The sequence below is a fragment of the Platichthys flesus genome, chromosome 24, assembly GCF_949316205.1.
Source record: "Platichthys flesus chromosome 24, fPlaFle2.1, whole genome shotgun sequence".
Taxonomy (NCBI): Eukaryota; Metazoa; Chordata; class Actinopteri; order Pleuronectiformes; family Pleuronectidae; genus Platichthys; species Platichthys flesus.
In genome coordinates this window covers 9,234,110-9,258,662 of record NC_084968.1, presented here as the reverse complement: position 1 = coordinate 9,258,662, position 24,553 = coordinate 9,234,110, and the positions used below count along the sequence as shown (strand labels likewise).

Sequence of the window (24,553 nt, the reverse complement as noted above, 5' to 3'; positions counted from 1 at the left end):
ACAATAAAAATAACAGCCAAGAGTTTAAGGCTGGGTAAGGGATCAACACTGGAACTATTGCGTTACATCAAGTTGCAAAGGAGAGGAACTAAAACTTGCAGGAAAATGTCATGTTTTTAATGTGGACATTTAAATCTAAATTTAAATAGGTGCTGACTTACAGGTGTTTCCACAGCATTTTAAAACTGAGGCACCGAGCGTAAGCATTTTGCCAAGTGCCAAAAGTGGATTAACTGTAAAAACGATGTTCTCTAAAGCTCTGGAGAGCAAAGACACTCAGCTCGATGGCAACAGTAACAATAACAGCCGAGTGTTTAAACCCGGCTATGAGCTCGACACTGAAATTGCTCTGTTATATCAATTTGCAAGAAAATGTCACATTTGTATTGTGGACATTGAAATCTAAATTTGAATATGTGCTGATCATACCATTTCAAAACGGAAGCACCGAGCATAAGCATTTCGCAAAGTGCTAAAAGTGGATGAAGAGGAAACTACGTGGAGAGCGAAATTAAACTTTTCCTCCACGTAGTCTCCTCTAAAACTTAGGTTTAAAAATGTAACTTACAACTAAGACAATATAATTAAATGGAGGGAGTACTAGTTTTACCATGCTCTTTTACTGAGTTGCATTATAGAGTTAAGACAGTGAGTATGTTACACAGTGAAAGTGTTTGTTTAGTCAAGGTTGCTGCAACATGTTCTGCTGCTGCAGAGGAAATACAACCAGTGTGTCTCTACTGCAGAGAAGATCCAATGACTCCATCTGTCAGGGACGAGGAGCTCAGGACTGACGTCTGAGCAATGTTCACTGTCAGAGGAAGTGATTATGCATGAGGAACGACAGTGATCGCTGTGGTAACCCAGTCCGCTGACTAGTGACCACTGGGAAAGTGAGCGGTCCACAGGCAGCCCACCAAACAAAGATCTCTCTAAGATGAGAAATCATGTCATGTTGTCTGATTGTTATATTACACGTCAAACATTTCAACCACTCACAAAAATGTGAAGCATCACTTGACAGATCTCACTAAATAATTGAGCATATTTGTTTTTGCTTCTTTTTTCTCTGCAGTGAAAACAACTGTGTTATTTTTTTTATAAACATTGTTATAATAACCGCCCTCCAGGAAAGTAAGGTTACCTGTAAAATGTGGCTTGGGGCAGGCCGTACATCCAGGGCTGCAGCTGCAGACTGGGATATTCAGCGAACGGCGGGAGGATGAGTGAGAAGATCAGAGACATGCACACGAACAAGACAGGCAGGATCACCTAACAGAGACGAGCACAAATACTTGAAGTATCAATAAAGCTGTTAGACATTTCAACAAACCATTGCAGTTTGTCTTTTTATCACAAGGATTATGCAAAACTTACACAGCTGCTTTTAATGAAACTTGGTGGAAACTCGGGATATGGGCCCAGGACTAACCCACACAGGATTTATTGTTCTCCTCTTTCTAAATCACTTACTTCGTGGTGGACTCTATGAGTGCCCCTCTAGTCCAATAATGAAACTATAATACACAAGTGCAAGTGTGTGTGTGTGCAGTGTGCCACTTTAACTGTGAACACAAGCTGTGCTCACTTTACGACCAATGTAAGGTTGTGACATACACTCACATAATTATGAGTGATACAGTTCTCGCCGGCCTCCTGGATGGAAGAACAAACACGGCGCGCACAGGTTGCCGGAGTGGGTGGTCCAGATGCACGTGTGTGTGTGTGTGTGTGTGAGCGCGCAAGATTCACTGCGAGATCGATTTCATCATCACCGCCGGCGCTGAGAGCAACCCCCCCCCCCCCCCCCCCACTGTACAAAATGACTGACGCAATCAACAATAAAGCGAGACCACAGCGATAATGGTCGCCCATTAATATGCTCCCCGCCATCTTGTTGTGGCTCCTCTGCCTGCTTTACGAGTTTGATTAAACACTCCCAACACCGCCACCACCATCTGGCCACTCAGATGTAATTAGTTTCTTGCTATTCTCTTGTCTTTTGTGCGTTTTTTGTCGTTGTTGTTGTTGTATGTTCTAAAACCCGACACTGCCACGCTTCTATCTCTCCCCCCGCCCACTCCCTCACCCCTGGTCCAGTCCTCTTGCCTCCCATTGTGCACTGGTCTTTTCATTTCATTGTTGGAGCTGACAAAAAGGTCAGTGGGAAATATACGCAACACATCTTCAATGTGTAATCACTTGTAGGTCGGAGCGTGGGCGCTGCAGTCGGGGGTGGGGGGGGGGTCTGCATACACTTGATTAATTGCGGGGCCATGCGATTCGCCCGGCCAATTCAAGATGCCACAATTAAAAAAATATATTAAAAAAATGACTGCATGGCCTCGGAACAATGTGCTCGGACGAGAGATAAAGAGCAGCAATGAGACTGAAGAGCTTAATGACACAAGAAGAAAGAACTTCTCTGTCTCTCCTGCACGCGCTCGCTCGCTCGCTCTCTCTCTCTCTCTCTTCTCCCCTCCCTCTCTCAACGGTAATTGCAGGTGACAGCTGGTACTTGTTCCGTCGAGAGAGAGAGAGAGAGCTGCAAAAAAAAACTAAAGAAAACAGGGAGAAGTCATTATGCTCACAAAGCTGAAGCACTCCCATGAACAATGCATGAGTTTATAGCGTTTCTAAACTTTGCCGGGGATTTGGAGAAGAGGGGTGGGATTATATGCAGAATTGGTTTAAGCAACAAAACGAGTTTTTCCTTCTTGGCAAAGTCCAATAGCTCATTAGAGTTTGTTTCCTCACCAAACAGTTCCACCTCTCCAATTTCAGTCGTGAGTAATTGCATGATTGCGGCACCTTGTGTTTAAGGGGATAGCAGCGTCACCTTGGATGTTATTTACTGACGTGTTAAAGATGACTTTTCTTTTCACGGCATTACAATACAGGAAAGAGTCAATAAAGCCATTGTTAACTCCGAAAGGAAATAATGAATATTGACAGCAGTGCAGGATAAGCTGTTTGTCTGCGTCTGTAAAGTTGAACTAAATTGAAAAATACTTTCTGAGACCATTCTCATACCATTTGAAAATAAATTCATTCACCAAAAGTCTGCAACGCTCCTCAGCCTTGATCCCCACGGTCCTCTCTTTGAAAGACTGTTGACCCACGGTGCAGTTTGCTTCACAACCACAGTGGCTTTAACTCGTAAACAATTTGATTAAAGCCTTTTTAACTTAAACAAAAGTTTGTATCTGTTTGTTAAATATTATTCCGTTTGCCCTGGTCATGTAGTTTGTTGCAAAGCACTTTGTAAACTTGTATTGAAAAGTGCTACAAAAATGAAGTTGTTGAGAATTTGTCATTTTCAGGCCTAAAATTTGAAAACATTTTATTTCCCTGGTTCGAAAGGCACAAGTTTAACTTATAAACTTAACTGAGTCAGACTAATGATGCAGCACACATCAGAACTAAAGTTTAACTGATCTTTGCCAGTGAGGTTATTAACTAAATGCACTGAATTTACAGTTTAACAGCACTGACATAGTGGTGCTGAATGGGGCATTGTAGTGAGATCATCTCCTCTCACCCACTGCAACGGGACCAGTCCCTTCCTCTCCACTATCGTGACATTGCAAAGAGTCACCTGTCCCCAACTTTCATCCCCATAAATCACTGCTTTTGTGTTACACGCCATAATCTCTTTTATATTCCCCTAACCGCTTGTATTCGGCAAGATTACCTCACCACACAATCATATCTGCTGACAATGGGAGCTGTTGACTTGACGGGGGGGGAAAAACCTTTAGCCAAATGAATAAAGAGGAGGAGGAGGAGGAAGGAGGTGTGCCCTTGCAGACCGTGTGTCTGTGTGTGTGTGCACCCTTTGTACGTACACACTCGCACACTTATCTTTCCATCCGGCCCTGCGGCTCCGAGGAGGGACGTCCGAGATTGACAGTGACTAATGGGGATTGGTACTGCAGCAAATTACAAGAACAACCCGTACACCTTACAGAGGTGAAACATTCCTCTGCCTCTCGCTCACACGCACACATACAGTCGCTCACACACACACACACACACACACATGCAGCAGTGTTGGATTCAGTCACTTTCACTTAACGTTATTCCAGCGTCACGACACTGTCCTTTCTGACGTTCCATCACATGACATTCATACACTATTCATCTATATGGGAGGTGGTTTGTGTCAAAACAATTAAGGTCTGGACAGTTTTTAAAACTTGGGGGGGGGGGGGGGGGATGATTTAAGTATCTCGGAAACTGCTACTTAGTGAAATTGGTTTTGACTCGCTTAAATTTCGTCTGTTTATTGGTTTTGACTTTTGAAATCATGTTTACGGCGAACAAAATAATATAGACGCAGATTTAATAGGCTAATGGCGGTCTGTCATCTCCGTAATTGTTATGCTATCACTGCTAATACGTGGCTAATGAAAACACATGATTAGCAAGCAAAATGAAAGAGAAACAAATCACGGCCGTCACTTTAAAACTTTCCAGGTGCCAGTCAGAGGGATCGGGTGAGGCCGAGGCCACGCAAACAACTTTCAAAGTGTTTCGGCGAAACTGTGACGTTGTGTCAAAGGCGGCCGTGAAGATTTCCCGCTCTTGATTGATTGAAAGAGAAACATCTTCTTCTCGTTCGCGGCAGGAAAAAGCGTCCGCGGCGTCTTCAGCCTTGATCGTCCCTCAGGTATTCTCTGGGGTAACTCTGTCCGCGTCGTCTCCACCGGGATGAACCGTTAAACCAGTGGCCCCATCGAGATGGATGACGGGACCATTCCCTTCCACGTCTCAAATTAGCCTCCTCTATCATACATTCCGTTAACTGATTTTGAAAGCCAACTTGGATTTTATACAATCTTACCTTGATCCTCCCATGCAACCCTCCCAGTGTAACCCTTCAATTCATCAACGTGACAGACTGGGGCCATTACCTGGGCAATGACTCCCTTGCGGCTCCGGCGGGCGTGGTGGAAGCGCTTGATGAAGAGCGCCAGGAACTGCCTCCTGATCAGCTCCCACCCGGTGATGACGCTGGATCCCCTCCCACTGACTGCGCTGGTCCTCTGCAAGTCTGGGGAGGACATTAACTCTTAAACTGTAGTCTATCATCACTCTTCAGAGTAGGAGCTTATGAGAAGGGCGATAAACAAGGGATTTGTGGACACCTTGATTTTATGTCTGACACACTCAGAGGAAACTGTTATTGAAAAAAAGGAAAGACTATATTGCCACATGAGTCGTTAAGGTAATAAAACACGTCCTGATTGAAAACCTGCTCCGAGAAGTGAAAGACATTGTTTGAAAGTGAATTTCTTTTATATGCGCAAAATTGAAAAGGTTGAAAAGACAGGTTGCATGAAGGATTAGAAGAAAATTATATTTTTCTGAAAATGACTTCCCGTGAAGACGGAGCTCTTGTTGATGCCCTTCTATTCAAAATGGCTACTGAGGTGGAACAGTCAAATTAAAGCCAAGGTAAATCAAGTTAATAATTGCAGAAAAAGGAATGTGTAGAAAAACACACAAACCTGCAGGACATAATAAACTAAATAAAAGTTGAAATATAACACCTACCTTCCACTTTACTTGCAAATCGCTCCTTCAACTCTACATGAAAAACAGAAAGGAGCAAAACTCAAGTAGAGAATTTATGATTTGACAAAAATTCCATTTAAAGTAAAGTAACACCAAATAAGTTTGGTAACTTCCAGCATTTTCAAATACACTCCGACCTGTTTAATTGACTTTCCTTCAGTAGAAAATTGAAATAGAAACAATTGTTTGCAGGATTGGAAGACACTTGCCAGTCATGCCGGAGATGTGTTGTGGTTGTGCGGATGTTGTGTGGAGGCTGGCGATGCTGTTTCGCTTGGATTTGCGGGAGCTCCTCTCGCAGTCTCTCACAACCGGCTCCACTGCTGCTTCGGGAAAACAAATAAAATATGTTGTTTTGGCCTGACCCAATTTAGGATTATAAATAACAATGAGAAAAGCTACCTGCCCTGCACAACGCAATAGTATTTCCTGTGTAAAGTACACAAGCCCTGTTGGTATGGGACATGAAAGATTGCGATTTTAGGGGAAAAACGTGAAAAAGCAAAGTGTTTTCCGGACGGATACAAACAAAACAAAAACGCTGGAAAGGAAATGTTATTTTTCTACCGAGGTCGGCTAGTGAGCAATATCAGTAGGAAAACCCAACATCATTCTGTTTGAGTCTTTATTCCTTCAACCTCATACAGTAGGATTAAGGAGCATGATTGTACTAAGAGGGCAGTGGAGAGACTGTATGTGTGACATCATGCAAAGTACCTCATGGAGTACCATTAGCATAACAGAGGCAGAACTAGAGCCCGAAAAAGAAGGTACTAATGCAACAATGACACTTTTAGATTTGTCTAACTTAAAGGACGAGGTTAATCCTGAACTTAATGAGGAAACCGATCATTTATATATATTTTTTTGCATTTTTGACTTCAGACAATAAAACGTTAACATTAATGTAAACCAAAGATGCATAATAAGATAATCCTGTGCAATATTACAGCAGCAAGAGACAAAATAGGCATCAGTAAGTAGAAAGTGACATGCAATAGGATAATTAAAGTATAAATAGAATAATAAATAGAATATATAAATAGAAATAGAAAACTTTTAAACTTGTGATGAAACTAAGTCAGCCGTCATGTTGTCATCTTACTTTGAATGTCTGCATCCACTCCTGTGTCTTCTGCCACTTTAAGAAATATCTGTGAATAGAAAACATGTGTGAGAATAGTTCCATGACGGTTCCATGTTCCCCAGTCCCCTAATAATCAGGCACACACGGGAAATGACCCCAAACCAGTGGTACTGGGAGTGTGAGTGTGTATTATTTAAAGCTGTTGTTCTGGCTCAAGTTTGACCTTAAATTCAAATTCAGTGTGTGGAAAATCGAAGCTCTGTCGACTTTCTGCTTATTATCAGATCAGGGTTGTGATGCACCGACCTCTGCTTGAACACGTGCCAACTGGCCTCTCTCAGAGAAGTGCCCTCCTTGACTTTATATATTCATTCAGGTTATGTGTCAAAATAAATAAACTCTCCATTAGAGAGAAACGTCCATGTGACTTCTCATTATGTCTTTCTTTTGAGCCACACGACTCAGCACCTGCCATCTAACAATACTGAGAGCGTGACTGGGATTTTATGCTGTGAATTATTTCAGTGGAAACGACATGAAACAATAAATCACATACAGAGCTATTCATTACAGTGATCGGTTATGAAACGCCATTTAACAGACCGGCCTCTATCTTATCTTGTGTTTTAATATTGAAACTTCAAAAAAGAAAAACATAGACGGATGAAATAACTGTGCTGTGTGTTGATGTCTTCCGTTATTTACATGTAGACAGGCAGTTGTCCTATGTTTAAATAAATGTGTGTGCCTGCTTGTATCTATGCGGTTGTAGAGGTAGTCATTCCCACGCTCGCTCTACCTCCTCCAGCGTGGTGTCAGAGATGCCGTAGCTGGTCAGGCCGAGGTCCTCCGTGGCCAGGTCGAGCTCTTTGAAGAGCAGGGCAAAGGTCCCATCTCGGGCTCCGCTGTAGGGCAGGATGTAGGTGATCTCTTGACCGATGCTCTCCAAGAAGACCGCCTCGGGGACGTGGCGCCGCACGACTCGACCCACGGCTGTCAGATCTGCCGGACAAACAGGCACATAAGGGAATTCACGATGCGAACTCCAGGGGAGGGTCGAGAGCAGGCGCATGGAAACAACCGACTCTTCTGGGAAGTACACGTTTCCATCCCTCTTTTTTTTTTACGCATATTCCATCACGACTGAATTCGCTTGTTTGCATGATATTACTGCAAAGACACACTTTATGTTGTTGGTATGGATGTGACTCAGAACTTCATGAACTTCTCAGACAACGTGGTATCAAACCTTGCTGTGTTAAAAAGTAAACAGACCCAAACACATCAGTGGCCGTAATAACTCCTGCCTCATCCATCCCGAAGCCGGGGTCTTAGTGAGAATCAATCAGGACAGTGTTGCAGAATGCACCGCATCCATTATTGATCCAGCAGCCCTCATAAATAATCACTGCGGCTAAACAACCAGCGGCTCGCTGCTTTATGAAGAAGTAAATGGATCTACTTCGCACATCGGGCTGAATCATTTGTGAAAATGTGCGGGTCTGTTTGCTGCGGTAATAAAGAGAAATGTGCTGTCACCGGTGGGAGTGTGATTACTCTTATGGTATTTCCGAGCTTGTGTGGAGACACTGGGTTGATTCAGAGTGAAACAATAAGCAGGTTTGATGTTTGTTTTCCAGACACAATAATGTTTGTTTGCACGATCACACGGCGGAGACTGATCGAAACAAATCACAAACAAGCCTCACGTGTTTTATTTAACCACAAGTAACTGTCATATGATCTGTTCCTGCTTTCTGATCCAGTGAATGCGATGGCTTTTTCAACGAGGCCCAATTCAAGGACACAATCAGCAGACCTTGATACAGAGAGACATTCATTACTGCCACAAAACAAAAGGCTTTTCACACTGAGATTCATTGGGTTTTTCAGAAGCTCATTAAAAAAGATGGGTGAAAGGTCATCTATTCCTCCAAAAAATATTTTAATATAAAATATACCCTGTAGGGAAGAAAGTCCAGAGTCTCTGAGCTGAGGAGACCGGAGAGATATAAAGGGCTTGGATGACAAATCCTAAAAAACTATATAACACCTGTAGTCCAGTGTATTCTAGGATTGTTATCATCAGTGTAAATATTGCAGCATAAGGTTTTCTTCAAGACTGAGTAATTATTTGCTCAGTTATAATAATTTGCATTTTGTATTTAATTACTTTAATATTTTATTTTTCTTGTTTCCTGGAAGGGATGTGGGCGACGCATGGTTGTGGGTCGAGTGGGAAGGTTTGTTGTGAACACTTCTCAACTGTGTGTGTTACTGGGTCTCAATGGGAAAAATGGAAATAAATTGTCATTGTTGTCAGGTAATTAGAACGTGAAACATCTGCATTGATGGCTTCATGTTTAACCGAATGTATCTTCCCACCTGAATAGAAAGAGTCGGTGTCAACAATCAAGGAACTTATTTACGAGTTGAATTTTAATTTCTAGTTTTTAAAGACACATATAGACATAAACACTGTGAGAAACTTGTGTCTGAGCGAGAGCGTGTCAAATGAGATGAAGCTGATCAATACAGAGCCGACTGAGACTCAAGGAGGAAGATTATCATTATTATCACGCACTGTATTTAAGACATTTAAATATTGGGGATCCACCCAACATCACTAAGAAAAGGAAAAGCATTTTTAATATTGAAAAAAGACTATCGTTATAACTGAGGAGAGAAGGGACTTGGAAGAGATAAATTGCAAATGTTCGGAAAAAAGTCATTTACATATGTACAGTTATGCAAATTGTATTTTATGTGTATGACATATATGGGCAAATAGAGAAAATTCAAATTAACAATTTTAAATAGAACATAAATAATTGTTTTTTGATTTTTAGCATAACAAATTATTCATTACTTCTTCATATAAACAAAAATATTGCGTTGAATTTGAGGGATAAACTCTGGAAAACTCTGGACAATCGTTAATTCAGATGTCACACGGATGTTCCACCGGCAGAGCTGAGGAGAGAGCTCCACTAACAAGAGGACGGGATGTGACCCCCCCCCCCCCCCCCCCCCGTTTGCCATTATCTGGAACTTGATGTTCAAATGACACCGTATTAGGCTCACACTCCCATTAATGCCTCCCAGTTCCTCCTGCACTCACATCACTAAAACTCCCACTTCCCCATTTAACACTTTACTTTAAAGTGCACTCCACTGGTAGCGAGAACATTGGAACTGCATCTCAAGGCGGCAGCTACTTTACTACTTCAGTTGGTTTGGTGGGAAAAAGATCCGTGAGCTCAGGGGCCTCAAGCGCACTGGCAACAGGTTGTTTTAAGAAAGCAAGTGTGGGAGTACTGACAAGGTGTTCCACGAGATTTAAGAGCAGTGTTTTCTTTAGGTTTTCTAACTATATAGACTTTTTAACATCCACAAAAAACATTTACATACTAGAGCAAAGAAAACTGAACAAGCAAAATACATGTCCTTTACAAAAAGGCTGGCATGGAGCTGTGTAACCTACGTTGCTGCGTGTTACGCTTAACATATCAAAGACAGCATTTTTTTTGTTTGGGATCAAATATTCACACAGTTTATTTTAAAAACTCGGCTCTACCAATTGTGTTCATGTAGCATGAATTTATGCAACGCTAATCTGAAACCGGCAGGAACGGGGATAAAGTTTTTACCTGAGGGATCTAAGCTGCTCTGGCTGCCGATGCCGTCATCAGGGCTGCTGCTCGAAGTGAAGTCCTTCTCCTGTTAATCAGAAATGGATCGGAAACGGCTTTATCATTCCTGTCCCTGCATTTCATTAGTCACATTATTGATACAGTTTGAATAAAAGTGCTGTAAAGAAAGCTGTGCACAGGCAACTTTAGGTACAAATCTATGTCTCATTTCCTTATGCTCACTGAAACTCCACTGAATAACAAAGTTGTAATCCCGGGGAGGCCTCACTTCTCCACCCACCCCCCCGAAGGTGTTTGCGCTTTTATTTTTTCTCAAAGAAATGACTGCGCTCACCTCAATGAGCCTGCAGACTAATGGTAATTGCTCTCGCCCTGCTGGCATCAGTGCATCTTGTTCATTTGCTCCTATTGATTAAAACTAAGTGTGCGAGGCACCACTGGCGTGCGAGAGCGAGAATCCCCCCCTCTCGCCGGCGACAATTAGTATCATCCAGCACGTAGGCGCTTGCCAATTCTCATGCTGGGAGAGACTAAACACAGATCATTATAGGGAGAGGGTGGCAAGAGAGAAGGAGAGCACTCAGGAAAGTAAAAGGGAGCCATGTTCGATAATAAAGTGGAGAGAGGTTGGTGTTGTGTCACAGAGGTTCGCAGCTCGAGTTCTTTTGTTGATGCGTGAAGTCACAAAGACTGATCCCCTCCCAGCTACAGCAGATTCATGAGAAGTTATTCTAATGGGGATGAAAAACAGAGGGTAATTGTGTGGTCGGGGTCCTAATCAGTGACGTCTGACGATAATCAGACCACACAGACGCTGTGTCTGTCAACAGTTAGAAGCACTGTCACTGAGAATAACAAACAAAGGTTGAAAATGACTTATTGTTTTAGAATCCTTTCAATTATTTAGTTAAAAACTCATATATCTCAATGTTAAATGTTATTTTATTAAAAAAACACATGCTACAATAGACTATGTTCTGGTGTCCAAATGGCTAAGATGCAAATATAAAAGAAACATATCATTTTTGTTTACTGTTGTCCTCTTGTTGTAAATTATTTAAAGATTATGACAAAACTAATGGAGATTTGTGATCAGTATCAACAATTATTTCTTAAATTTGGCAAAAATATCCAAATATTTTACTCTCTTTAACAAAAGCAAAATAGTTTCCAGGTTTAAGTTGTGCCGGCAAGTGTCTCACCTGAAAACATTATTCTATTTACTCTATAATAATGGAAACAATAGTGAGAGATGTTCTAAAATCCAATGTAATTCAGTCCACATGGTTAAAAAACACAATCAAAATCCAAGTGGACATAAAAGAATAACAGACAGAATATCCATGAATTGCTAAACAAGACATATGGTGAATGTGTACGGGCGTCCCCAGTAGAAAGAGCGTTTAAAAACTAATCATCGCCCCAGAATCCACACACATCTGTTCCTACCTCTGCGATCTCTTTGTGGAAGATACCATTACGCTGAGCGGCCATCTTCTCAGTCCCGCCTCGGACCAGGGTGAGGTAGTAGCCGCTGCCGAAGCTTTTCTTCAAGAAGAGGGAGGAGCCGCAGCAGCGCATCTTGCCCTGGGAGATGATGGCGATGCGGTCGCCTAAAATGTCCGCCTCGTCCATGTGGTGCGTGGACAGGATGATGGTGCGACCTGAGGAGAGGCAGAAATAGAAACCTGATTAATAAAGTTACTTTTCTGCACCGTCTCTGAGAAGAATAAGACGCCAAGGATCAAATCAAGCCGGTTTCACTCTCCAGGATCGGTCCCAGCATGTTCGACACTTTTCACCTCACCGCCACATGGCAACAAAACAAACTCCAGAGGAGAGCGTGGGTGTGATTCTGGGACTAAATAAAAAATTAGGACGAAGGCCAGCCAACATGAAGCACTTCAAGGTTATTTGGAGATGTCCAAATTTTAAAATATCTGATTAAATGTGGTAATAATCATGTACCCTGAAATCCAAAAAGAACTAAATCTGTAATGAAGTCACAGCACGGTCCCGTCTCTGTACAACTACTACTCCTACTACTAAGACAAATACTACTAATAATAGTAATACAAATGCAGTGAGCCTTTCAAAACGTACTTAAAAGTTAAACAACAGTAGACAAAGTAGGACAAAGTAGAGCTCACCCCTCAAACACGGCCACACAGTCGTTATGAGACCACATTTAAATCAACTAAATCAAAAAAATGTTCCACATCAGAGCATCGGAAATGCGGCAAAACATATTTTACAATTTGAGAATCACTGACAGAACAGAAGGAAAACAGATTCTTTGTATTTAAAAAGGTTGGGTTTTGATCTGTTCATGTTTTCAGAGCAGAAACACATTTAAGCTGAATATTTCTTCAGTGACAAACTGACAAAAGAAGAGGCCTGATTGGATGTCAGATGTTTCCTGACTGTTCTTCCACAGCTCCGAGGCCAAACGAGTCAGTTTAGCTGCTCTGGTGTTTCTGCTGGAGGCTTCACCCATGCAAATTACCCTCTGTTGTCTTCGCTCCACACTCAAAACAAGCATCGGCTTTGATTACGATTATTCACGTTCACCTCAGGATGAACTTCAGCGATTGCTTAACTTTTCATCGGGTGCCATTATCGGGGTTAGAATCCCTCTGCTCTGTGTGGAGACATGTCGCCTCACAGGGCCAGCACGCTGCAGATCACAGCAGGTTCGCCACATCAAGCGTATGAGGAGATACGCGCTCGGTAATTATCTGAGTGGGTGCAGCTCTCGGCCCTTCTGTGTCAGGGTTTGTTGCGTAAGTCCTCTGCTGAGCGTGGCATCTTTTTATTTATTTATTTATATGCTTCTTTTTTTTGCACCGAGCTGGACAAATGTGTGTCTTCACAGGTGGTGTTATCCCCGGGACAAGGACACACTCAGAGGGCACTCACTGCAGCCCGGTGCAGCCATTTTGCTTGGTCAACTACTTCAGCACTCTCTCTCTCTTTCTCTCCCGCCCGCCCATGCCCCCGCTCTCTTTTTGTGCCCCGTCACCAGCTGAGCCGCTAAATCCATCCGTCCTCAGTTAAGTATTGCTGCCTTATGCTACGCCAAGCAAGTCTGGATCCATACACAGGCTCAACAAAATGCCCGGGCTGAGTGAATGCCCACAGCCCAGTCAATTTAACATATGGAGGGAAGAAAAGCAAATGCTTGTGAAGGGGAGTGGGGGGGGGGGGGGGGGGGGGGGGGGCTTGGGGGGTGCAGGGCTGGGGGGATTGCTGGAGGTTTAGTTTGACTGAGCCAGCTCATTTTGTGTGTGTTGCTCAAACTCACAGATGATTTTTCCTATAGGGATGTTTTGTGGTTTTTACGAGGATAAAAAAAAAAAAATATATATAAAAACACACTGCGTCGTCCGCGAGTCGGGAGCAAAATAAATGTGCTTGGACTGCAGATGGTCCACAAAGGTATTCTGATTTATAGGGCGGTGTGGCGCTTTACAGCACAAAGTGATATATCAAATGGAGCCGGGTGTGTTCAGGTAAATTGGAAGCGCTCGCACAAAGTACAGGAGAAGCGAGGGCTGGGAACCTGGTCGCTGTTCTGTTTGCCTCCCTTCCCTCTAAATCACGCTGAGAGAAATTGATCTCACAGCAGTTGAGTGAGGCCGGACAGATATTAGGCACATTGGCAGGAAGACGAATTACCAGACTAAACTGTATCAACTGCCGTTTTGTGGCAATCAATCCAAATCAATACATTTCTTGAAGTTAATTGAAATGGCCTGTCCGCGAGTTAACAGAAACAGATGGGCCGGTAGTTTTGATTAAAGGCAAACAAATATAACAAATGAATACAAACTGATGGGAATGCGTGTTAAATGTCAGATTTTGAGAGTTTTACAAAACATTTTGAGTAAGAAAAACTTAAAAAATCATTCACCAGTCACTTTACAGTGAGTTTGCCATTTTGTAGAGCTGTCTGAATGTTAAGTGAATATTTTAAAGTCCCTCCCTAGTGCACTCATTGTCACCACCTGAGCAATATAGACCATAATGCATTGCGCTTGTGACATTGACAGGAAGAGGGCATTTCCTGTATGTGAAAATATACAAGGCAATAAAAAGAATTCTGATTCTGATTCTGATTCTGATCACGCCTGAGTCGCCCTCTACTCCTTCTTTGTCCCTCTCAATAACATTTCAATTATCATGAGGATAAAGAACGATATGTTTACACCCATATCTCTGTGGTCCTTTTATATCTGGTGGGGTGGTTTGTTATTCTACATTTAAACGTGGTCGTTCAAAACGTCTAACCTTAAATTCTCTATCAACCGACATTGTTGATCACCAACCAATCACCAGCGCAGAGACAAATAACCAAATAGATTTCATAGCACTCGTTTTTTCTTTTTGCTCGACAGCTTGTTTATATTCCTCGATCATCCCTTTATCGTCAGCAGGGGAGAGTGAATGATCTCGGGCACAACATTAACATAATGTCTATGGAATAATGTTGAAAATCTGCAAGTTATTGTTGAAGGTTACATCGCTAAACAGAATATTTCTTCGATATGAGTATTGCTTTAAATATTATGATGATTACTACATCAGTTATTTTGCAGCTACTTCACTTCGCCTCCATCACATTTCATTGACAAGGTCAGATTTTACCACATGAGCATTACATTTTCATAACTTTATGCACATTTCAGAATATATTTATTTGACTTTTCTGCTACTTTACTTTAATCTGTATTCCTAGGATAAAAATGCATAATGTCTGCTATTTCCATTTTTCGAGAGAAACTAAAAAACTGATGTAACTGTAATCAGAGTCTACAGTAAATGGGAGTTCATAAAAACATCCAAATTGAATATTCCATAAATTTGTTTTCAAGGTAAGTCTTGGAGGAGAGAAAATTATTCTGCCCCTTGACAGGAATTTCTAAATGGATTTCATTTCAAGATTAAATCCGCTGAATCCTGATTATTGAATATTTTATTAACTTTCACTTTTCCACTAGTAGTATTTGCCACATTTTCTTTGCACCCCTTGTTTCTCACAAAGCGGATCACCCGCCTACATGTGACAGATTCAACATTCATTATGTCTGCTTCCAAGGTGATACTCCACGCCATAATAGACAGCTATAATATAGTGTTTATTGCATATTAAGATGAGCGAGTTAATGTAATTTAACTACATTACTACTGATTAAATCCAAATAACCAACTCGAGACATGCTAATGTTTTTACTCTCAGTGATTAAGATGGCTGCGGATACAAGCCGCTGAAATGAGAAAGTGAGAGAGTCGGTGGGAGAATTCCCGGGAAATAACAGATTTCATTAGCTACGCAATCAAAACATATTGGGCGGTGCGCATGTGTGTGTGTGTGTGTACATGTGTATATATAGATATATACAGTCTTAAAATACGATGCCATGACAGCTACACAATATAAATTAGTGAAGTTATCAGGAAAGTCAAAAGGTTGAGGCACAATGTTTGAAATCTATAAAAAAACATCAGCTCTCTGTGACAATTTCTTTCGCAAATTAAGGGTGGTAATTTTATAGTAATCAACTCTCAGTAATGGAAAATGATTAAAAATGAACCATTTTGACATTTAAATCATCATCTCCAATGTTCATTTTCTAACGACACATCATAAAAGAGACATTAAAAGTCACCTTGATGGAAAAATCAGAGAATGAATTAAATCTAAACATGCCACGACTCATCCCTTACAAAACAAATCAAATGTTTGCTATGCTCACGTTCCGTTAAACCTATAAAATATTGAAACAACTGTCAGCAGCCAAATAAGCCTCAACAGAATTCAATAAATACAGCGCCGACTTACAATGATTCGGTTAAACTGTCCCTGTAAAATAAAACTAAATAAAAAACCGCACTGTTAATTATCTATAAAGAACCACAACAACACAACAAAGGTCCAATTTCGGCCTCCGGCTCTTTCATACAATACAAATGTCTGTGTCCTTTCATGCCTAATGATAAACCTCAGTAACGCGGTGGTGCAAATGGGAGAGGAGCGGCACAAAACGTGGCTGAGGCAGGCAGCCGGAATGTGGGTGTTCTCATTATAACAGAGTTATCTCCCGGCTTCCAATTGGAGTGAAAGGACTTGATTAGAGGGAGAGGAGCTAATGCCACAGTGAGGGCGGAATGTCACTCAATGCACATTAAACATTTAGACATCTGCTTGGAGAACGTGTTACTAGAACGTCCACGTCCTGCTTTCAGCCGGCAGCGACCACAGAGTGTATAGAAGGCCAGGGAGTGACAAGCCGGCCGATACGGCACACAATTAGGGCCTCTGTTAAATAGCTGCGTCAATTAAGAATTCGTGGATTCACTTGTCTTCACTTGCATTTCAATCTGTTCCAGTGCAAATTACAAATCTTCTCTCCAGCCACATCTGAGGAGAGCGAGGTAAAGGGAAATTCATTGCAGCAGATGTCACACTGGACACGTTCGAGTTGTCAGTTAAAAGTTTGGGAAAGTTTCTGGTCTTCTTACGCAGGTCAAACGTGCACCGTGCATCGCAGTCGATCCTGCAAACACAAGGGGGCTTCAAAGCCTTTGGTGCAGCCTTGGCTCGGACCACTGATCTCTTACCGTGCTTGTACTTTAGCAGCAGCTCCCAGATGCCCCTGCGGGCGTAGGGGTCGACTCCCGCCGTCGGCTCATCCAAGATGACGATTTTGGAGCCTCCGACAAACGCTATGGCCACGGAGAGCTTCCTCTGCATGCCGCCTGGAACACACAACAATCCACATCAGCCACGGCACCTTTGTGATATATTGTGTCTTGAAAAATGTGCTTTTATCTCTCGAATAAAATCAGGAATCTCCATCTGACTATTGCTCACATATCTTCGAGAACCGTTCACACTTGGCATTGGTGTTGTTAAGAGCCAGAGAAATGCAGTGTTGAACAGTTGACCCGATTTGTAAACGCGATACGTTCAAATTTGACGTACGTTTGAATAAAGAGGGACACGACAACAGTGTGTGTTCACAACAACTGATTCTCCACTTCAGGCTACTGCGTACTGAGTTGGAAATGCTCTTTGTGCAGCAGTGGCAGTGCAGGTTCAGGGTTCTCTGTCTTTTCTTTGCGTTGCTCTATTAATGAATGATTACTGACATGTTTAGATGTGCCACTGCACTACAGACACACTGCTGGAAGTTGACTTTGGAATAAATGTGTTGAGATGTACCTCTCCACTATTTCATTGTCTTTTTGCGGGCAGGCTGAGAAGTAGATACACTTGAACTAGGGTTAGATCCCATCCACTCATAGAGAGCTCTTCAAAACGCATCCGAGGGGGTGTTAATGTGGTGGAGATGTCAACATGGATCAACCTTGAAAGTCATATTTCAGTGATTTTGCACACAAGCAATCCATGACTGGGGACAATTCATCAAGCAGGACTTGCTCGCCCCCCCCCAAGACAATGAATAACAGCATGTGCAGGTGCAGTGTATGTGTTTGCGGAGGCTGCTGCTTGTGCATGTGCCGGCAGAGGAGTAGTTGTAACAGAGCAGCTTTATCCTGAATAGAAAAGATAATTTTCAGATGATGTATCGTGCCGGGGGGGAAATGAATGCAACGAGCACACAGACACATCAAAAAAAACATAATTTACATCTCCGCATAATTCCATTCAGAGCTTCTGAGTTGCAGGGATTCAAACAGACGTCAAGAAAAAACACCCGGACGCACCCGACAGGTTCTTAGCGAGCTCCTTCCTCTTATGCGGTAAACCGACGTCCTTAATCATCTGGTCCATCTCGACTTTCACCTCGTCGCGGCTGAGTCCTTTCAGCCGGCCGTAGAAGTAGATGTGCTCCTCCACCGTCAGCCTGGGGAGAGGTGAACATAATATGGTTTGATTGACGTGTGAGGAGGCCCGGGGTGACCGCGGAGGGGCAGCCGGCGCCCGCTCCTTCATATGCGGCTGTTTGAATTATCCACGGCGTCACGTTGGAAGCACTTTGCCAGATGATCCACTGCACTTCTCTGTGAGCTGAAGTAATACGCTGTAATGTCTACCTCGGTGTTTGCATGAATATTTTAACTCTATTTAATATAGGGGCTTTGACTGTCTGGGATTAATATTAATGAAAGTCATTTGCAGGTGCTGAGCCATAATGATGATGTAGGACTTGTGTCAAGTTGCAGGACTCAGTTTGTGCAGGGAGAGAAAAGAGGGGACGCGTAACGTGAATCTAAAACACTGGGAATGACGCCATTAAGGGGAGATTTAGTGGACATTTTATTTTTTATCATAAAAAAAAAGCCAAAAGGATAATGATGTGTTGATGTGGAAAATAAGCTGAGACCGAGCCCTCGTTACACATGTGACCAAATTGCTCTTTAATGATTTTTGTCCTCCCTTTCTTCTCCTCTTTTAATAAACCAGAGGCAAAAGCATGATTGCACTAATGGCCGGCCGGGACCATGGACGGATGGTTATCTGCTTAATTCACTCACTCATTGAATAAGACGTTGTGCTGTGGGCACATTCCCAAGTACTTCCTGATCCTGTCCATGTCGGTGAGGATGTCGTATCCGTTGATGAGAGCGGTGCCTGACGTGGGCGGGAACAGTCCTGTCAGAATTGACCTGCAGAGAAATAAAAAAGACACAATATCCTGATTACAAACAGAGGCGCAGGGATAAAACGCACAACGGGAAACTCGGGGGTCTCTGAATTAACACGATGACTAAAGACCTTGATGAGGTCATGAAGCAGCGTGGGATCATGGGAGATGTCTGATGAAAATCTATCTGATGCAACCCATGTTAAAGGATGAGGCAATGTATTTAAGTTGTATTAATGTTATGCTAAAAATGGTGAATGAATAATGGTAAATCCATCATGAGTGACCCATAGAAACAGACCAGAAGTAAACGTCCTGTTCCTTGAATGAAATTGGGGATCTGCTTGTGTAGGAAACAAACACAACCCTAATGTTTCACACATTCTAATGAAGAATTGTTCCACATGTTTAATTTGTGTTTTCGATTATTCCTTTTGAATAAACAATATCTGCAATAATGATTGAAAGATGGTGGAAGATGCCGGTGAACTACATCTATTCTCAGCATCATTTAAGTCATATATATATATATATATATATCTTTTCCAATTTCCCCAACACTACAATAACATAATCATAATTACATTTCCATACAGTAGAGAAATGAGCCAGCTGTCTAACACAGTGCTTTATCAAATAGATAGGAGCATTGACTGTCCACATCATCTCCATTAACTTGTATCAGGTCATTCATAAAGTGTCAATCACTGACGAGCCTGAAGAGAAAAGACCAAATCCTTCAAAAGGACTGCAACAGAGCAAAGAACATTGGTGTAGTCTGTGTATCAGTGAATGTCACAGATGGATAAGATGCTCTGGTATCTCTGTAGAAATGGATTCACACAGAGTGTCGGTGTGTGACGGTCCTTCCCGTGTCCCTTTCTGTTATTGTGCTCCGTTGTGTTCCGTTACAGAGGCTCAGAGCGGACGCCTTCCCTTCAGCCCTTAGTCTTGCATCACTTGCTCTCTCCCTTCCTCTTTCGCTCTCTCTCGCTCAGTCTTTCTGGGGCCACTGCGTTTCGTTTATTTGCCGTCATCCTGAAAAACCCTTCCAAGCTTTCCAGAATTTTTAAAAAAACAGCAATTAGATAACTCCCGCTATCAACGCAACAACTGACACTGAAATGTCCGCCTCGGAAGAAGAGGTCACTCTTGTGAGAGCGGTGACCACTGAATTAATGTAGCCGCCGCGTGGTCAGCATAGTCTACAAGTTAGATCAGAGCCCAGTGGCAGAGCACGGGCCACACAGACAACGCGACTCACATTGTGGTGGTTTTTCCGGCTCCGTTGTGGCCGAGGAAAGATGTGATCTGATTCTCGTAGAAGTCCACGGTGAGGCCGTCGACGGCCAGCTTCTTTCCCGTGTTGTAGATTTTGACAAGATTGCGGACTGAGACCCCGGCCTTCATGTCGGGCGGCGGTTTCTCCAGATATTCTTTTGGAGAAACACAGTTAGGAGCAGAGAAATTAACAGAAAAGCAGTTTACTAAGTTTGTTCATGTATTATTAACGCTGAGCCGAATTAAAATACATAAAGAACTACAGACTAATAACAAAATCATGCTTGGTCATGTTTAATGAAACTGAACATCCAACTTGAGCTCACTCCAATATTCACTTGAAATGTATTTTTCCTGAACTCCCCTTTTACCTTCACAGTGAGAAGCTCTATTATCACCCCATGCACCAAATGAGGTGCTAATGTTTGTTTGCGACCCATCCAAATGAACTTGCACCTCATTCTGACAAACACATTAAACCTGAGGAAGGGAAATTAGAATCACACACCACAGGCGAACGATTGAAAGCTCTATGAGTGCTTACCGTTATGTAGGCTGTAGTCCTTCAAACCACCGGTGTCAACACGGGCCACTGAGGCTCTGCCACACCAGTAGGACGCCGTGAAAGGGAAGTACCACGGCTTGGGGATTCCATATTGGCCTGGGAACGAGCGTGGAGAACATGATTAATATTTCAACAATGGCTTGGCTGGAGGGGATATGGTATTTCACAGTGTAGGTTTCCTCCTGACGCAGCTCCTGTCTTCTTTTGATTAGAGTATATGAGAAATAGCATTCGAATTGCAGCAGTTGGCTACTGTACATGCGGGGACAGGGAAAATGCAGCAGCACATCTGTAATTCTGGCATCATCCAATTCAGATTAAGAAAGCTGAGCAGAGGAGTACCTGGAAAGACGTTCTCGATGTACCAGGTGAGGATCCAGTATATGAGGGAGTCAACGAGCATCATGATGATGGAGAGTAGGAACGTGTAGCGCTCCCCCTCTTCTGGACTCGTGTTCATGTTGCTCCACTGAATACCGATGCCTTGCTCCTCGTACTTGGCGAAGTTCTCACAGCCGAAGCCGAAGGCCACACAGGACAATAAACTCTGGGAAAGAAAAAAACGTTTAAAATCGTTTAAAAGGCCAAAAACTGTCTTTATTCTAAATTCTGCTGTTTGCCTGGCATCCGGTCCGGGCCAAGAATTAAGTGGGGGACTATGAAATGAATTGTTATAATGACACTGCACAGTTTTTGCAAAGTTTATAGAGATAGAAAGTGTTCATTACTGAACTTTTGAGGTTGGTGGATTTGTTTAGTTTGTTTCCAGGCTATGGTAGTTTCCTTCTGTTTACAGGTTTTATGCTGAGCAGCAGTCAACCAATGAGGAATATATAAATGAGCCGTGTAGACAAGACAATGAGACGTCATTAGAATGAGCGACAACATAAACAACAGCAGGCTGCACAACATAAACACACAACTGACATAAAGGGATGAAAGTGATTTAGAAATTTCACATCTGTTGACAGAAAATTGGGATTACGCAAATGTCAATGAGTCCATTTGTACAAAAATGACCAGGGCATGAGCCAGAAAAGGGAGAATCACATTTTGATGTGGATTTGGGTAAAAAGATGTTTTTTTCCCACTTTCCTTGAATCTGCACGATACCACATTTGTCTTTTTTCAGGAATAAAAATGATGGATTTTAGTCTTTAGCCTTAATTGGCGAAGATATACGGTCTAATGAGATCCATGCTTTTAATTGCATGGTGACGACCTTTGTTTACTCCATGCAGGGGATCACTGTGGTTACATCTCCGACACAGCTGATCAGTGAACTATTGCAGCAGCCAGGAGAACGACATCTCCACAGATGTCGGCGTGTTTAATTGCGGCGCCGACATCTCCGAGGACCTAGCGTCGTGATGAAAACAAAGATGGAGACTCAGTGTTTTGTGCTGCAAAATTAAGAATTTCATAAAGGAGGAAACCGCGAACGATGTGTTGCCCCCCCCGCGAGACATCATCTGCCGCGGCCTATCAGTCTGCATTGCCGTGCTGGCTGCCAGCTGTTTCTACCATGCCTCATTTGCTCGCAGCATTTTACGCTCCGGCAGAAGCTCTTGCTGAAGCGTCGGAGATGAATCGACGTGGATGCAGTCAAGCCGCCGCTGCGTTACAGGGGAGAGGGTCTGAAAGGCTTTTAGTGATGATGAACCTCGAGCCTGGCTACCAGCACTGCAGGCGACTTCCTGGGTCGCCCTCCAGTGCCAGTCTACTGCCAGGCAATCAACAGGTCATCAGACGACGAGAGGTGACAGCAGGGATAGGGCGCACCCATGCTTGAGCCTCGGTACGAATGGCACGACAGGAGCCGCTCCGTTAGCGTTTCAGAAAAGGGCTCGAGTTGGGAGGCAGACAAACCTCCTCTATCGAGCGGCGCGGTACAGCCACCGCTCAGCTGGCAGCGGACAAAGACTGTTGTTAGAAGAAGTAATCAGGGTTCCAGGAAATCATTCTCGAGGAGCTTTTTGGACAACAAGGGTGAGAATGACAGACAGGAACCGAAACTAATGTGTTTTCTGTCTGAGGAAGTTTCCTTTAAAAAACATGATAGTCTGGTCCTACCGGTTTGAGCAGAATTTCTCGGGAATTAAGTGGATTCTGAAAAGGGGCAGCTCGAGAAATAAATTGGTAATTTGTAATTAGTGGAGAGAGGAGGTGTATTTGAATAAATCCTCTCTCCTCCCTTTTTATCATGGACGGTTGTTTTGGAGAAATCTCAAAAACAACAGTTAGTTGCAGCCCTATATTTAAATTGCAGTAAGACACATTAAGTCTAAAGAAATACATATGTAAATCACTTCCCAGATGCTGCAAAAGCATAAGTGTATTAACTAAAATCTGATAAATTTTACATTATTTTGCTGGAATAATGATTTTCTACTCGTGACGTTTCCAGGGCTGAGATTAATTGAATATTTTTGTTTTTTCCCGCACATAAAAGAACTCGCTCTTGTTTCAACCCTGTCTAAAAGCTCGAGCTCAAAGAGAAGAGGAAGTAGCAGGAGATGGGAAGTTGGATTGTGACTGTGCCCTGTATAATGGCGGCCCCTCTGATAGGCTGCCCGGAGCTCTCCTTTGGCACCGAGCCGCAAATCAAAAACTGTTCGTACAAATTTCGGTGATCTTTTGAAACTTCTGTTCCGATTAAAGACTTCATTATCAGGGATGGTGTGGGGAATAATTTGTATTCGAGGGAGGGAGGGAGGGAGGGAGGGAGGGAGGGGGGGGAGAGAGAGAGAGAGAGAGAGAGACCTCTGCGCACACGCACACACACACACATCTCTGATAAAGTGCGGGGTTGAACTGGATAGTGGTTTGGTCAGAGGAACATTGCTCATGCTAATTAGAGGCTTAGAGGACCATCCATCTAGTTGGAGCAAGGGAGAGAGAAATCTCAGGGCCGGGGAGAACCTGGCACTTTGTATGTGGGGATTACATAAGGTTTGCAGAGGGTTTCATGTAAAGCACCTTCCTAACCTGCATGCAGCCTGTGAAAGGAAATGGAGCGAGAAGTTTCCTCAGGTGTGTTTCTAAAGGCAACGTCTACAAAGTGGCTTCTGTATGATGCACATGACTACTTTTTTTAATTTGACAACTAAGAAAGCATGAGATTGTTTGTATTTTCCTGCCCACACAAACCTTACACTGTACTGTGGAGACAAAAAAAACAGGATAACACATGACCTGATTTAAATTCTGGGAGGACGCATTCGCACACGCGGCATCGAAGTTCTCTAAAATCTTGGTGTCTTTGTCTGCAGAGAGGACAGCCTGAGGACAAATGATACCAGCGCCGCCATAAAGGTCACGGAGAAAGGCTACGCTGAAAGTTGAGCAATGGTGCACTATTTATCTTTATCCCTCGGAAGGAGAGCAGAGAATCCCCCACTTCCTTAGTGTGCGTCTGTCTAGTCTCCTCTTTTATGTAAATAAAGTCTTTCAGGTTTCTGTCATTTGTCCAGTTCTAAAACTAGCTTCCTCCAGCAAGTGGCAAAATATGTCCGCGCATGTGACGGCATGAATATTTTAAAACAATCCCGACGTGCTCTCCTGTTGCAATTCAAATTTCACCGGACCCTCGATCCATCTTGGAGGCACCCACTTCACACATTATTTATCAGGAGACGACCAACGGCAAATCTACGACAGATATTAATGACTCGGTGAATTCACTTCCCTTCATAACAACCGGGGAAGGGATCAGGAAAAAATGTCGAATGATTGCCACAGTGTGATTACGATGGCCAAAACATATCCTCGGAGT

The 24,553-nt window shown here is 42.9% G+C and overlaps 1 protein-coding gene across 1 annotated transcript in view; it reads right to left on the bottom strand.

The window, feature by feature from the left end:
- The window catches only part of LOC133950241 (phospholipid-transporting ATPase ABCA1-like), a 130,689-nt gene that overhangs the window by 64,974 nt on the left and 41,162 nt on the right, over window positions 1–24,553 (bottom strand). Inside the window, exons 17-30 of the mRNA XM_062384500.1 lie at window positions 21,121–21,325; window positions 20,758–20,874; window positions 20,197–20,368; window positions 18,823–18,954; window positions 18,052–18,191; window positions 16,942–17,079; window positions 11,770–11,984; window positions 10,318–10,387; window positions 7,467–7,669; window positions 6,686–6,734; window positions 5,790–5,903; window positions 5,560–5,592; window positions 4,917–5,056; window positions 1,145–1,272 (exon numbers count right to left, since the gene is read on the bottom strand). Of these exons, the coding sequence (XP_062240484.1) occupies window positions 1,145–1,272; window positions 4,917–5,056; window positions 5,560–5,592; window positions 5,790–5,903; window positions 6,686–6,734; window positions 7,467–7,669; window positions 10,318–10,387; window positions 11,770–11,984; window positions 16,942–17,079; window positions 18,052–18,191; window positions 18,823–18,954; window positions 20,197–20,368; window positions 20,758–20,874; window positions 21,121–21,325 (1,856 nt within the window). The remainder of the gene's footprint in view (window positions 1–1,144; window positions 1,273–4,916; window positions 5,057–5,559; window positions 5,593–5,789; window positions 5,904–6,685; window positions 6,735–7,466; window positions 7,670–10,317; window positions 10,388–11,769; window positions 11,985–16,941; window positions 17,080–18,051; window positions 18,192–18,822; window positions 18,955–20,196; window positions 20,369–20,757; window positions 20,875–21,120; window positions 21,326–24,553) is intronic.